The following is a 15,276-nucleotide window of genomic DNA, read 5'->3' as shown; positions in this document are numbered from 1 at the left end:
CAACCTTTCTGTGCAGCCTCTTCCAGTACTAAGAATCCTCAAAGTCATTTTTTTTTTCCCCCTAAGTTCAATTTCCTGTACTTCACATCATGACCCTTCATCATAGAATCACAGAATGGCCTGGGCTGAAAAGGACCACAGTGATCATCTAGTTTCAGGTCCCCTGCTATGTGCAGGGTCACCAAACACATCATGCCTCACTCATGACAAAAGAGAAGCTTCTGTTCATTTAAACTGAAACCTGAAATAGAAAAAATGTTTTATCTTTTGGAAAATTTTACTGACCCTGAAAGGCTGTATATTGGATGCTACAGGTGATTTAAGCTCTCTCTTGAACACAAGTAATATTTCTATGCTGACACAAAACCCTCTTAAACGTTTGAAGCTGCCAAAATGAAATCCTGGCTTATATTTGTGAATGGAAGTTTCAGCATTTTATTCTGTGAAGCCCAAATTTCTTTCTACATGCCTCAAAAATGATCTGAAATGTTCACAACTCAGAAGTAGGTCTATAGTAAAAAATATGAAGAGCTGGTTTCTATAATCAAGGAACAATGCAATGTATGTACTTCATACCCAGTCACTGTTTGTTCTTCACTGTCCTACCTATGCTAGGTTTTGTTCCCCCAGACCACTATGTTTAGAATTATTTTCTCTTTTCAGCATTTTTGAGATTACAGTGTTTTATGGACACTGCCTTCCATCCATGTGCAACAGCATATCCCCAGGTGATTAACATTGTAAGGGGGGAGGTGTAAAGCCTGTATTTTTCCTTTTGTAAAGAGCTATTTAGAGACAGTAAAGCAAATTAACAGAATTCCTACAAAAATAATAATAATAATAAATGCATACCTTCAGGTAAAAACACTCATTCAATTTTAGACTCACATACATCCTTTAACTACCTTAACTACTACTCCTGTAACATACTTAAAAGCAGAATTAAATCTATTTATCTGGATAAAGTATACCTTATTTAAGTATTTTATTTAAGTGAATTTTAATTAAATTAAGTAGTAAATTTACAGGTACTATAAAATAAAGCCTAGGAAAACTCTTATAAAACCTCTTCAGCTGCAGAACTGAGTAACAATAATAGCAGAAGGGAACTAGCTCAGCAGTAGTAACTAAATTATGACAGATTGTTCCAGTTTGTGCTTTCTTTGGAAATCAAAGTTCTCCCACTCTCTGTCTAGCTTTGCCATCAGCACAGGGGAGGACAGTGATCAAATCCATTTCTCTCCTTGGGTTCCTGAATTTTTACTGTGTACACAAAAGGAATTACTGTCCCTTTCCTTGCATTTGATTCATGAGAAGATTTTGAGCATTTATACAGTGTTTATGATATCATCTATAGACTTCAACTTGTACTGCTTCAAATTGTGTACCTCTTTCTTTCATCACAAGAAGAGTTTGGCATCAAAGATCCGTTATGAAGTCGACATAAAAAGTGGTGATGCTGTGAAGCTACAGGGCGGCCTACACAGGAACCAGAACACTGAAAAAGGAGACAAAAAAGGTGGTGAGAAAGAAAAAGAAGCCATCAAGTTAATTACAATAGAATCACCCTTCTAAGCAGCTACACAATTGCACAACCCTATCATAGATCTTGATAACTCTTCCTTCAGCCCTCAGTCCGTGTCCTAAGTACACGGTTTTCCAAGATACTGACCTTCCCAACTATTCAGAAACATATACAACCTTGCCTTGTTAATATCTGTATCTGGAATGCAGCAACAGTAATTCTCACTCATTACTTTGCTTGCTGAACAGTAACTACTGCATTGACAATCATAAAGGTCATACCAAAATAAGAAAAAGTTTATTGCATAAACAAAGATGCAGAACATAAGGAAGTAAAGTTTTCCATATTAAGGATGACTGCTTTTGAAGCACATGTCTGTCTCTGAGGACCTCACAAGCTACATGAACTGTGTTTTTATAAGGCTGCAATGAAAACAATACACTAGCTTAAAATTGGAATTGATAACAACAGGTTGGGTTATAAAACATACTGAAACCAACACTTGGATTTCAGATTGTGTTCTGCTCTCAATTCCTTGGTTTTGTTGAATTGAAGTAACACAAAATCAAGAAACAAGGCTTTGTAAGTCACTGTTCCGAAGGCAGTTACAGCTATTGCCACAAGCCTCCATCTTGGCTGTCAAGGTGTCAGTGTGGCAGCAGCAGCAAGAGAATACAGATGTTCAGACAATGGAATGATGACACTGATGTCTTCTACGATATGGGGAACTTCCATGCAAACTCTATAACCTACCTGTTCTTTCGTTTGCGTTGTCCCTGCTGTACATGAATAACCCATACAGGGCTTCCTTCCCACAGGGCGATCTTGGTGCACACAAGCACCTGCTAGCACTGTCACCACACTGCCGTTGGCTTTTACTTGTTGACAAGATATTTGTCGGTAGCGAAAACCACTGCCACAAGTTGCAGAGCACTCAGACCATCGACTAGTTACCCACCTACGAGGATGCAGAGACAATAAAAGCAAATATGAGAGTGTTGCAAACTTGCTGGTAGTTTGCAGTGACCTGTTTGCAAATAAAAATCAAGAGAGCTGATTTTTAGGTGGGTACTTAGAGTTTAGATGTGAGAAAAGGCAGAATCATCTTTTTCAGTCCTTACCCAAGGTTGTACAAACTTGTTTAACTGAGAGGTTCTAAGACCCATGTAGCTCAATATACACTGACTGAAGTTACACTGTTACCCAGAAGGTGACAGTAAGTAAATCCTTTGGTCACTGCTGATTTATTCTTTTTGCAGGGAAGCACAGCCTGGTACTGATTTAGTTACTATCAATGCAGTGGTAGAAGTAGGTGTCATAATTCATCTGAATTTATTACATCAAGATCCGGCTAGATAATGGCTCAAACAAAACGTTTTATTTATTGATTAGAAGTTGCAAAGATTTATTCTGCCTTGACAGCCAGGAACTCTACCAGGGAAGCAGTAAGTGACAATATAATTTATTCTGCTTGATCTTTTCATAAATGTAGGATAGAAACACACAATGAGACTATTTGTAGCACCTCTGTGATAACAGGAAAAAGATTCTATTTTCTTCAGTAATTATCTTACTTTCGTACAGTCAAAGATTTCATACTGATTCAAAGAAGATTAATCTTTTGCAATCTGGACTCTCTACCTTTTAAAGCTCAAGTACTTTGCAAATATTTGGGTGCAATGCATGCACAGCATGTCAGCAATGCACAAATTCAGCAAACACCTAAAATGCAAGTTAAATACATGCTAAAACTCTTACATTTACCTCACTGTACTTGGATGCTATGCTGGAGAAAAGCAGATTAAACGCATGGCAGCATCCTCATAACTCTGACTCATCTGCTCTGAATGGATGGATTTTAGAGGGAGCGCTGCAATTGAGAATCTGTGTTTTAAACTATTCCTTCTATTTTAGTACATTTCCACTGGCAAAAAGTTCACTTGTTATGGGCTGGCTAAGTTTCAGACTTGCAATTGAGGATGATCTGTTTTTTTGGCTTCTATTAATGAATATAAACAAACTTATCCCAATATTCATCTGTTGCCATGTTTTCTGTGCTTAGAGAAGAGTTCAGAACATACTGGCAAGATGCACTCCCATAATGTCACTTAAGGACTTAACACCTCTTTCCAAAAATTTTCCAGTGAATGACAACTCCAAAACATGTGCATGACTTCTCATGGATTTTGTACTGCTGATATGTTAAGGCCAATCCCTCTAAGCAATTCAAGGCATTTGTTTTGAGAATGCATGTAGTGCCTCTTGCTAAAAACTGAGAACAGCACCTTGCTGAGACAGAATGCTCAGTGCAACTGATTAAATAGAAAGGTAACATTTGGGCTTTTGGAACCAGATACTATGGTGGTATATTTGCCTGTGATATAGATACTTCCTGCCACGAGATCTCTATGTTCACTAGTTGATTGAGCCAGAAAAATGGCAGAGAAGCACATGCAAAGAGTGTTACACTGTGGTGGGGGGACACTGGAGACAAATGAGGCATTCCAGATAACCATACTACTCAGAGCTTTTCTGCTAGCATGAAAGAACAGGAGGTGAATACAGACTTCACTCGTGAGCATCTTGGCTGCTGTAAACATAATGATTTTTCTTTCAGGGCATTGGCACAGATTCAACACAACAAGCACATCTCAGAGGCCTCCTGTGGCTTTCACAGTGTTAGTGTGGTAGCAGCAAGACCTGCTGCAGCAGCATGGACTTGTAAACAGTCTAATTTATTCAGCTGAATCACGAGCTCCCTGACTGTGATCCGTTTTCACACCTTTCATGCTTTAGGGATCACAATGAAATAAAACCCACACAATGAAATAAAACCCACACAATTTCACACTCAGTATGAAAACACAGAAGCGACTTCAGGAGATGGTGAGCTTATCTTAATAGAGATAGAACACATGGAAATACAATAGGCAGGAGTTTACCTGGCAGGGCAGTCATCTCTGTTGCATGGTTGGTAAATAACTGCTGGCTTTTGCACATCTCTGCAAAACGATTCATTTACTTTCTGCTCCTCTGAATTCATGCACTGTAGTTTCCTGGAGCGGGTTCCTGAATTGCCACAGTTAGCAGAACAAGTGCTCCACTCAGCATATTCCCATTTATAATCTAATTATCAATAAGAAAAACAATCAAAAGAAGTGTGTGAGAGAAGTATTAAACATTTTAGCTGCATCACATGTGAATCGATACAGCAGCATATCCTGTCAGTGAGACAGGCATCACAATCCCCGTAGAAAAGTGAATATTTCAGCTTTATGAAAAGGAACCAGAAGCCAGAGTAAAATGTAGTCCTACTCTGCTTCCCCTGAAGTTCAGCCTCTGTATATGAGCATGAAGTTCACTAGAAGGCAAATGAGATCAGCATATGTGCACCTGAAGGGCAGAGTCTGGCTCACAGTAGGAACTGATGAACTTCTTTTAAAAGTTTCATAACATTTTTATACAAAAAGCATTAAAAAGAGGAAACTGTAAATCAGGCTCTCTAGGTTTCCTGCTGCTCTACGCTAGGTTTATTTTAAAGAAAACTCACCTTACTCCAGACATTGCACAAATTTCAAGGTTTAAGAAAATTGTGTACTAAACTACAGAAAATTACTTAATGCATAATTAGTTTGCCAATGAGGCCTCTGGCAACATGAAAAAGAAATTGGTTTTAAAGACCATTTTACATTGAAAATCGATTGCCCCTAACACAATTACAACCTTTATATTTAGTCACAATCCCACACTTACCCCTTCCCCACTTTTTTTTTTTTTTTTTTTTTTTTTTGACACTTGGTAAAAGATGAAGTACTGTGCAATGCTGACAGATTTTTATGTGATCACAGAAGGAGTCAGATTTTTCTGTAATAACCAAGAATAATTGATAGCTACCAGCTGTGTCCACAGGCTCACCCTTCCAGCACATAATGAATTCTTTAACTTATTGTTTTTCAATGTTTCCTTATTACTTCTGGGTTTCTTAAAATAATACAAAAGGGCCTTTTTCAAAGTAGAAACAGTTAAATTTACTGACTGCAACTATGATGGAGAGACTGTATTGTTTGTTTAACTAGGAAGATACTACTCAGAAGTACCCTCAATATGCCTACTGTGCAAAAACCACCAGAGGAGATTTTGCAGTCTTTAAAATGCACGGCTATTCCAGTGATGAAACGTTTACACAAGCAACAATCAGAGTCAGAGCTAATGAAAGGAAAATGGAATCCTCCCAGAACACTGACCAGCCTCGCTGAAAAAGGCAGTTCAGCTGGAGAATACAGATGGACAATTTAATACCCCGTTAGTCCTGCCCAGAAATTCTAACTCTAATGAGATCTGTATTCGTATCAAAGTTTGGACATATTTTTTGATAAGTTCTATCAGGACATTTTATGATTTGTTTCATTAGTATTCAGATAGATACAATTTTGTTTTCAGACTTGTCACCAATAGTAAACGTTTTGATCATAGGTATACTTCAGTGAAATTAATTTGCCTCCTCATTCATACAGACCCAGCTTCACTCATAGAAGTGATCCAGTGGCAGTCCCTGAGGGGATTTACAAGATCTCATCTTAAATCTTCTTTCATTCCTTTGTTCACCCACAATAAGCCAAAATATATAGATAATAGATAAATAATACATGAGAAACTTCAATTTCAACAGAGACTTCTTTTAAAATCTGATTTGCATCCCCTGCATACAGGGGATGTTTGCTTTTTTTATTAACCTGTCAAAAGGAATTTGGTGTTTTGTTGCCAGGATCTTAGGATCTAAATTCTTACCTCTAAATTTTAAAGTCTAGCAGTTATAATGCTATTAATCTCAAAAGCACTTTAAATATTTACACACTTCTTGAAATGTCTGTAGATGCAGCCTATTGTCCTGCTGCTCATTCATTTGCAATTCTCAGTTCCACGTTTTAAAATTTTCCAATGAAAGTGGAATTGTGTGCAAAAACATTACATTGGAGGACATTATAAAATGTTCTTGAAAACTTAAAACCTAAATTGATGAGTAATGCAGGGTGCCCCATTACACTGGTATGTTTAAGGGTGGCTATAATAAAATGGCAACCATATTGTAACGATGCTGAAATATGAGAAAATTATTCTTATTGTCTTAAAATGGCCTCAAGGCCTGTTTTGTTTCAGTTTGGTAGGCTATTGTGGTAGCATTTACATGATTTGCTGAAGGTGGGAAAACCTACCTGATTTAAAGCAGCAAGACATCTAATGAGGCAACATCCTCTGGGATTTCCAGCTGCACAGGTAAGGAAACCCACATCCCCCTGCCCAAATTCAACTCTGAGAACGGACGTTGTCTATTGGCTTAGGGGGATTGTGCATATATGTGAAGTTAAACATGTTTTAATGTATTACTTTCTTATTATAAAAGCAGGTAAGGGTTCAGGGAAGTCCATAAAGAGTGAAAGAAAATAGTATTTAAAAAAAAAATAGGAATTTGTCATAATTTTCAACAAACCTTCCTTCTTGACATTTACCCAAACTGACACTGGTTTTGCACTAGCTGAAGTCCAACACTGGAACTGCCCAGCAAATTGACCCGAGTTGGTGTTCACCTCCAGGATGCGACCCCCAGCCAGGATTCGGTATTCCAAGGTTTTGACTTCCTCAACTGGACTACCTCCGAAAAGCCAGTGAACAATATTTCTGGAGCTGGGTAGCACTGGGCAACCTAAAAATTGATAGTATTTTAGCATTTTTTTTCCTAAACACAGCAGCTGCATTGAAAAGCTTGGACATAGTTACGTATGACAGTGATATTCTATATAAAAGACCTCATTAGTTTAAATAAAAATAAGAATATGCATAAATTCACTGAAGTCCAAGCTGTAGTCCTGATCATCCCCTGAGGCTTTTCAGTTGGCATACACCTATCCCAGCTCTTTATATTTCCCCTTGCAGTAAGATCTTACACACTCCATTTATGTATAACTGAAGAGGAGGAGTGGAGAGTGATTATTTAAAAGGAATTAGGATTGCACTCCAAACTCCACTTTATGCAACTCACCAAACACGGACTCTCAGGAATCATCCCTACTTTCTCCATGGGGCTCCTCTTTTTTAATGAACAAATGTTATCATTCAAATGAGAAAGCACAAAAGGCAACATACCTATTCTTAATGGATCTCCAGGTACCACACTAACATTTGTACCAATTCCAGATGCCATTAGGACACGTTTTTTTCTGCTTCCCTTTGATAGTAAAGTATTATTCTCTGTAAATCTTTGTTCTGTAAAACAGTATATAAGATCTCTTCTTAGGAAGAATTACATCAACATGCTAAAAAACAAGCAACCAAAACACTCTTATGAAGAACAAGTACAATAGGGCTTTGAATTGATCAACCTACTGATTGAATTGTTCATGAAGCAAATACACCTCAGATGTGAAAACAGGGAAATGCACAAGATGTTTACAGTGTTCCTGCCTGCTTTTAACATAATCAAATCTGTTGAACTGTGTGCATTTATTAGCAACAATAAGCTGTAACGTAATAAGTTATAAGCTGTAACATCAGTTAAAGAACAAAATTTACAGGATGTATAGTCTATTTACTGTTTCACAAGACAATGCTATTTATGTTTTAATTGGAAATCATTCACACACACAAATTCTAAGAAAAATATTTTTTCCAACAGAATTAAGCCAATTCCTCTCTTTTTTCCCCAGTGGAATCATGGCAAAATGCTACAATTAAGAAAAAAAAACCAACATATTTTAAGATCTCATTATGCACAGTGCATAATGTAGGCAGAGTCAGATACCAATCACTACAGCAACTCATCCTTTTCATCATATGCCAGAAGAGCTGCCAAGAATCTGTCAGTAACACACAATTCTGCTCATGTGGTCCAAATTTCCATTCGAATGAGCATGCTTAATAGCCACAATTCTCCTTCCACAACATTTTCAATCATTTTTCTTATTCTAACTTTTTGGGGTTATTTTCTACTGACTGGATTGGAGTATTGAAGATTTTTTCCTCAATGTACAAGGTCTGTATAAAGCCTCCTGCTTGTCCTTGTATGAAGCCTACACCAAAAGTAATGCCTCTCATTTTATGATGTTGGCCCATATGAGCAGAGGTGGAAGTTGGTGGTATGGCAGTAGAGACTGAACCTTCCCACCAATATTCTGTTCCATCTTGTTGTGTGACAGATAGCAGCAGAAGAGCAGTCTGACAAAATGATGACAGATATGGAAGTGCATCTGAAGCAAAGGTATGTCACTGAATTCCTTGGTGCAGAAAAAATAGCATGCATTGATGCCTGCTGAACATTTATGGAGACCAACCATAAATGTGTGGTAAACCATAAAAGTGGGTGTGAGCACAGTGATGCAGTGAGTGGTGCATTTCAGCAGTGGCAACTGTGGGTCACTCCATTGGTGCACATTATTACAAGCACGGCATGCAGGCTCTGGTTCACCACTGGTAAAAACACATGGCTAATGGCAGAGACTTGTGCTGAAGAGAAGTGTTCTGTAGCTGAGAATTTGCTTTATCAAACACTGCTACTGTGCTCTCTGTATGTGTTGTAACTTCCTTGGAAATAAATAGAAGGCATTACATTCGGAGTGACCTACATAAATCCTGAAACAAAAGTCTCCACAGAACTACACTGAGATCAGCCCCATACTGGCACTGACCAGCAAACAGCTACTTCCCTTGTCAGTTCTTAGCCACTTCTACTAGAAAAGGCTGTACAAATTTTGCTCTACTGCTCAGCTTCCCCAGTTCAAGCAGTAATTGCTGTGGGAAAGTCAAAAAGTCTGACCTGATGTTGCTTTAGACAAAGGTCAGTGTGATCTGCAAATCCTGATAGCAGAAAGTCCTCCCAGTTCACCACAGCTTTGTGTAGTAAAAAAGAAAAAAAAGCAGAATTTGGCATTCTTCTGTCTACTCAAGATTTATTTAAACTAATGCCATTTGCTCGCCATTAGAAATGAAGTTCAGACTCTTGTGAGTGAGCTTCTCAGACACATCATTATAATAATATTCCTCTTTGGAACATGTGAAATTTAGACCTAATCCAGGAAAACTGAAACCAAGAAAGCAGCTTCAGTCTACGCTCATCTTCACATAGAGACTCATATTATGTCTTTGATACGTCCTCCTTGGCCAACAGATCCAAACATACCTAACATGTGCCTTACATGTGTGGTTAAGAAAGAAAGCTTTGTACCAGGATTGGCCATGTATGGTTGTGTCGTACTTTGTACAGCAAAATGGTGACAAAGTTAATCTCCAGAGCTGAATAATCCATTCATTGGAGTTATTCACAAGGCATGACTGTATTACAGAGCACTGGATTGTTTATCTACTAACAATACAGTCATTTAAATGGAATTTTTAAAAAAATGTTCTACTTTGAGTTAGCAGTTCATACTCAAACTTTTTTGTTCTCACTATTCTTTTGTTTTATTGGCCTTTATGATTAAAAAGGAAACACCACCACCACTTTGCTTTCATTTCACTACGTTTCCCTGTAGTTTCCTCCAGCCCACCTTGTTTCTCCATATGAAAGCACTAGGCACAATGCAATATGACATCAGATTTAGTTGTCTAATGTGTCTCTGAGCTTAAGGGCTGACACTTATTGCCTGGAAGCAAGAACATGGAACAGTTTTTGAAGAAATCACACATTAAGCACATTAAACCCAGATCCAGTATTACAGGAAATGCAAAACAGTGAACAGCTCAGATCCCAGGAATCAGATCCACTCAAACATTCCAAGTTCATAAGAAAGTGTCAAATAATCACCCACACCACCCCAAGCTAGTTTATCACTAAAAAAATCATATTAAATGTGATCATTAAGGAATTCTCATTTAGCACCTACCTCGTAAGTGGAGAACGGATGCAGCCTCAGCTTTTCCAAGAGCGTTAGTTGCTCTGCAAGAGTATGTTCCTGCATCTTCATAGGAAACATTCCTCAGAAATAAAGAGCCATTCGAAAGGAAGAAAGAACTAATTGGTAGGATGCCTTTCTTTGTAAACCATGTCACATTCGGATGGGGGACACCTTTAAAATGTAGATAATTAAACCATTTAGGATGAAATCAGATATATGATCTATATTGCTGTTACCATAACAGACAAGAATCATTAGTTCCTTCATCATTTCACAGATAATGTAATGACACAGCAGCAAAACTAGTAGTTTTTCCATTCACAGACAAAAACATTTTTGTTTGAGCCCTATTAATAGTTCAGCATCCCACTGAGAATAAAGGTTAAGCATGGCAAGGCAAGCTCCCAAAACAGCTTTAAAAGCTGCTACCAGTCCTACAAAAGCAATGTACTCATGTATCTCTCTTCTAAAGGATGCGAGACTGCTAACCTCAGTCAGAACCAACTAACATAACTATTTGTATCCCAGAATGCAGGAAGGAAGGAATTAATATGATGAAACAAAGCAGAAATAGAAATTGAGATAAAATGTTTCTCTTGAAGGAAAGGTTTTATATTTATCAAATAAAATAGAAAATGCAACACCCCAAAAAAGCCTCTAAAAACTTCTCCTCCAGCAGATGTCATAAATGCAGCTTGTTACAATGAAGTGTGAAGGAAATGGAACAGAAAAAGCTATTAAGAACTAAATTAGGGGCTCAGTTGTTAAGCAATCTCATTTACCACACTACAGAAAACCAAAGATCTATCATCCTTACTGCTAAGCTTGACTACTGAACTATTCTGTATTCAAAGAAAACTTGTCATTCTAAATTTTAATCAATGAACGGACTTTGGATATTGATTTTTAATTAGGTGGTTTTTCCAGTTGCACAATATTACTTCAGTGGAAGGACTTCTCCTCTTTTCTTTTCCACAAACATTTGCCTTTAAATGATATTTTGAGAGCTGGCACTTCAGGCACTTCACTGTTTGCACTTCAGTAGAGCCTCCCCAGCAGGAGTGCTCTCTCAAAGCTCCAAAACCTGGGATAACTCAGTGGGTAGGTCCAACATGTGGCATGATGGCCAGTCTCAGCAGTGTGCAAATGCACAAGGCATAAGATGGTCAGAACAGTTAAGCCATCCTTTACCTGATCTCTGTTTTCTTGTCTAAATATATTGATCGGTGCTCCCTGAAGGCTACCAGAATGGTCCTGGTAAAGAAGCTGAGCTGAACGTGGGACATTTGGAAATCTCAGCCATACCGAATGCTAATTCAGTCTCCTTTCTTCACAGATCATTGTGCAGTATTACTTTACAGATGATGTCTTCATGATGTGGAATAGCCTTTAGGAACAACTTCAACATTTCGATCACTGGCTTAGCACTTCCAATGCACACCTCAAGATTTTCCTTTACCGTAATAGGAACCAGACAAATTTTTTGGATCCTGCTATGTCAGTGAAGGAAAAAGCTCCCCATACCATTTTGTCTAGAAAGACAGCAGACAGAAACACTCTCCTGCATAATCATAGTTTTAAATTCTAGGCAAATTAGCAACTGTTCAGTGCTTTCAAATTCATGAGAATGTGATTTACTGAATACAATTGTGTAAAACAAGATACAGATCTACAGAGTGCGCACGGATCCAAAAAAACCAGGCTGTTTTTCAAGTTTCCAGAAGCAGCTTTATGCCACATCAAAAAATCCTTTTGGAATTAGGAAGAATTCTTGTTCTAAGGGTCTTTTTTCCATTATATTCCATATTTCTGGCTAAAATGTATCATTCTCAGACACATTTTCCTTTACAGTGTATTTCCAAGGCCATTCAGGCATACATTCTTTCAGTACGGATGGGCTGAGGAGGTGCCATAAGGATGCTGAGCTGAGGCTCACAGGTTTGCAGCCAGCCTACCCTCACTGGCACCAAAATCCTGCAGGCTCATCAGAGCCAAAAATAACCAGAAGCAGCACGGCTGGGAGAGGCCCAAAGTCAAAAGATTTAAAGTTGAATTCCACAACACACAAAAACATGAAAATGCCTGCAAAGGGTCAGATTTAGGCTTTTAACCTGTGCCTCTATCAAAATTCAGCCCCAAACATCGTCCCATGCTGGTCTTCCCTTTGCTTGCATTCAGAAATGTACCCCATCTCTGGGATTTTACTCAAGTAAAATACTTTCTTCCAAACTTGGTTTGTATTTATGCCGGAAAAATTGCCATGTCTCTACTCCTTTACCTCTCTCTCACTCAAAGAGATGTTGAGTCTTAAAACCTGGACTGGAGTTCAGTTTGCAGAAGAAATCTGCAGAACAGCTTTGCCTCTCATTTTAAATTCAAAATTGGGTAGCTGTCACACACCCTTAAGTCAATTTAAGCTACTTGCAAGTGATTCCTCTTCTTTTCTCTGAGAAACTGCATATATTTCTCTTCAGGGGAAACAAGCGAGTGGTACCACACACACACAAGTAAATCAGATCATTTCTCAAGTGAATAACGTGAATACACAAGTATAAATTTCAAGTCTGAGAAACAGAAGGGAGGAGAGAGATCTGCACAGCAGTCCAACAGTCAGTCCAACTGAAATGCACAGTTAATCCGCCCAAGTAATCCTAAATGTGCTGTCACTTACAGGAAAAGTGGCAGAAAAGTGCACTTAGAATGATAGTCAAATACATCATGGAAAACCAATACTATTAAGCATTACGTGCCATTAGCATACATTGCCATTATAAAGCAGAGCTAATGTTATCTAGATACCTTCAGAGTGCATTCATAAATCTGAGTTTGTGCTGAAAACAGCGGTGAGGATAATCAAAACACCTTTGTACTGTATTTTATCCCAAATTGCCAAGAGGTGAAATTAAATCTCAGTTAACAATTTCATGTGAATTGTGCACAGTCTCCCTTCTGAGCTGGCCTCCTCACAGTCAATTCTGGGGATCCCTCAAGTTTTTCCATTCCATTTTTCCATTCCTCCCCTTTCAGAGAGGAGTTCAGGGACCTGTAACAGGCAGGTTGTACTTATCCTGCTGGAGAAGAGAGAGCAGGGGGGGCACAGCTCTGTACACTGTACAGGCAGGACATAGCTGTCTGTTAGAAAGCAGGGGTTCTACCTTTCAGGGGAACCCAGAATTGGACAGCACAAGTGTTAAATCAAGTTTTCAGAGTCATGCATCCCAGAGAGACGGGGTGCAGAATCTGGCTTTAGTGCATACTATCTCTTCTGGAGCTCCTATCAGGAGAAACTTTTACTGTTGGAGGATTACAAACCAACCAACCAACAAAAAACCAACACTATTTTTAGCAGTACATTCACCTTTCTCTGTTTAAAAGTGCTTTGCATAAAATCCTTCCCACATCACAGCAAGCAGTGCAATGCCAGCATGCAGTCACCATATACACAATTCTGTTGAAAAAGCTCCCATCATGCAGACTTTTGATGCTTTTCCTTTTGAGATCTGACCACATATTTACTACTCCTGAGATAAGATGCTGCTTCCCTCCCAGCACTTGGCACTGCACATTGAGAGAAGCCTCATTCACCAGCTCTTGTGGGAAAGCAAAGTATACAAAGCCCGCATTTCTCTTGTGACAACACTTTCAGTACTGTGACACACTAATTTTCCTTCTCAGAAACTGCATGATACAGTGCAAGCATATCATTAAAAAAAGTTCTTTTTTTTTTTTTAACAGTCAAAATAGTTAAGGCCTTTCTAGATGGGTCAGAAGACACAAAGTCATTCTGGGAATCATTTCTTAGACCTTCTCTTCAGGACAAAAAAGTAAATCTTTCAGTCTGTAACCCCGGAAGGAAGTCACTCCCTATCTACACAAAAAAAAAAAATACTGCTTTCAAGCTGAAGAATTCCTAGTTTGATCGCCAGCCAGTACAAAAACAAGAGGTAAGAGATGGCTTGTAGCCACCTTTGTTTCCTTCATACCCCAAGTCCACTCAGATGCAGCTGAGGATGAGCCTAAAGGTATCAGCTCACCCAAATTGCCAAGGATTCAGAATCCCTGAGCACAATTTAGATCCCAGTGAGGTTTGGGGGTGAGACGCTTTGCTGACTTCAGCCAGCAGCAAAATCAAACAATCATATGATATGGTTCCAAGTCAGGAAAGCACTTAAGCACAGGATTAAATCAATCCCTAATAGGGAATGCAATTAAACACATGCTTGAAATAAGGCATGGCTACAATTGTCTTCTATGAAAAAAAGATGCATTCCTGAATGGAGACCTTCTCAGACATAGAAAAACCTTAAAAATCAGAATTTTAATCTTGCAAAGGATCCAAATGCTCTGATGTTAAAAAATTTCTACTATAGAGCTAAGCGGCTATAAAACTTTAAAATTAGTCTAATCTATTTTTCTGACATCAAGAACAGGTTATTTTCCACTAGCATTGGAGCAGCTCTAAAATACTCAATGTTCCATTAAAAAAAAAGTCATTTTCCACCATCAGTGGCCCTGGGACAGCAAATGTTATGGAAAAAAACTCTAGCTCCGGATGGGACTGTGAAACACGTGTTTAAAAAAGGAAAAAAAAAAATAGGAATCTGCACTATAGGGTGCCCTTAAAATATTCAGTGTTCAAAAACAAATTTCCTCCAACCTTGAAAGCCCTATGAAATATTACACACCATAAAAATCTTGGCCTACTAACTAGTCGCTCTAAAACACTGGATTTGTCTTCAGATATTTTTCCCCCAGCTATGTAGAATCTCATAAAGTATTCTGTATTTCCCATTCAGGAGCAAGGCAGAACTGAGGAACTGTGCTGGCACAAATCACTCTTTGCTGCACTCCTCTAAAAGCGTAGAG

The 15,276-nt window shown here is 38.5% G+C and overlaps 1 protein-coding gene across 10 annotated transcripts in view; it reads right to left on the bottom strand.

Moving 5' to 3' along the window:
• Positions 1-15,276, bottom strand: part of ADAMTSL3 (ADAMTS like 3) — a 179,558-nt gene that overhangs the window by 2,953 nt on the left and 161,329 nt on the right. For all 10 annotated transcript variants that reach the window (XM_090148955.1, XM_090148956.1, XM_090148963.1 and 7 more), the window contains 6 exons: positions 10,399-10,581; positions 7,667-7,786; positions 7,014-7,226; positions 4,468-4,651; positions 2,279-2,483; positions 1,389-1,498 (listed from right to left, as the gene is read on the bottom strand). In XM_090148955.1, coding sequence (XP_090005081.1) covers positions 1,389-1,498; positions 2,279-2,483; positions 4,468-4,651; positions 7,014-7,226; positions 7,667-7,786; positions 10,399-10,581 — 1,015 coding nt within the window. The remainder of the gene's footprint in view (positions 1-1,388; positions 1,499-2,278; positions 2,484-4,467; positions 4,652-7,013; positions 7,227-7,666; positions 7,787-10,398; positions 10,582-15,276) is intronic.

This window comes from Phasianus colchicus, chromosome 12 (assembly GCF_987193195.1).
Source record: "Phasianus colchicus chromosome 12, bPhaCol1.hap1.1, whole genome shotgun sequence".
Lineage (NCBI taxonomy): Eukaryota > Metazoa > Chordata > Aves > Galliformes > Phasianidae > Phasianus > Phasianus colchicus.
This window is presented reverse-complemented; position numbering and strand designations above follow the sequence as displayed.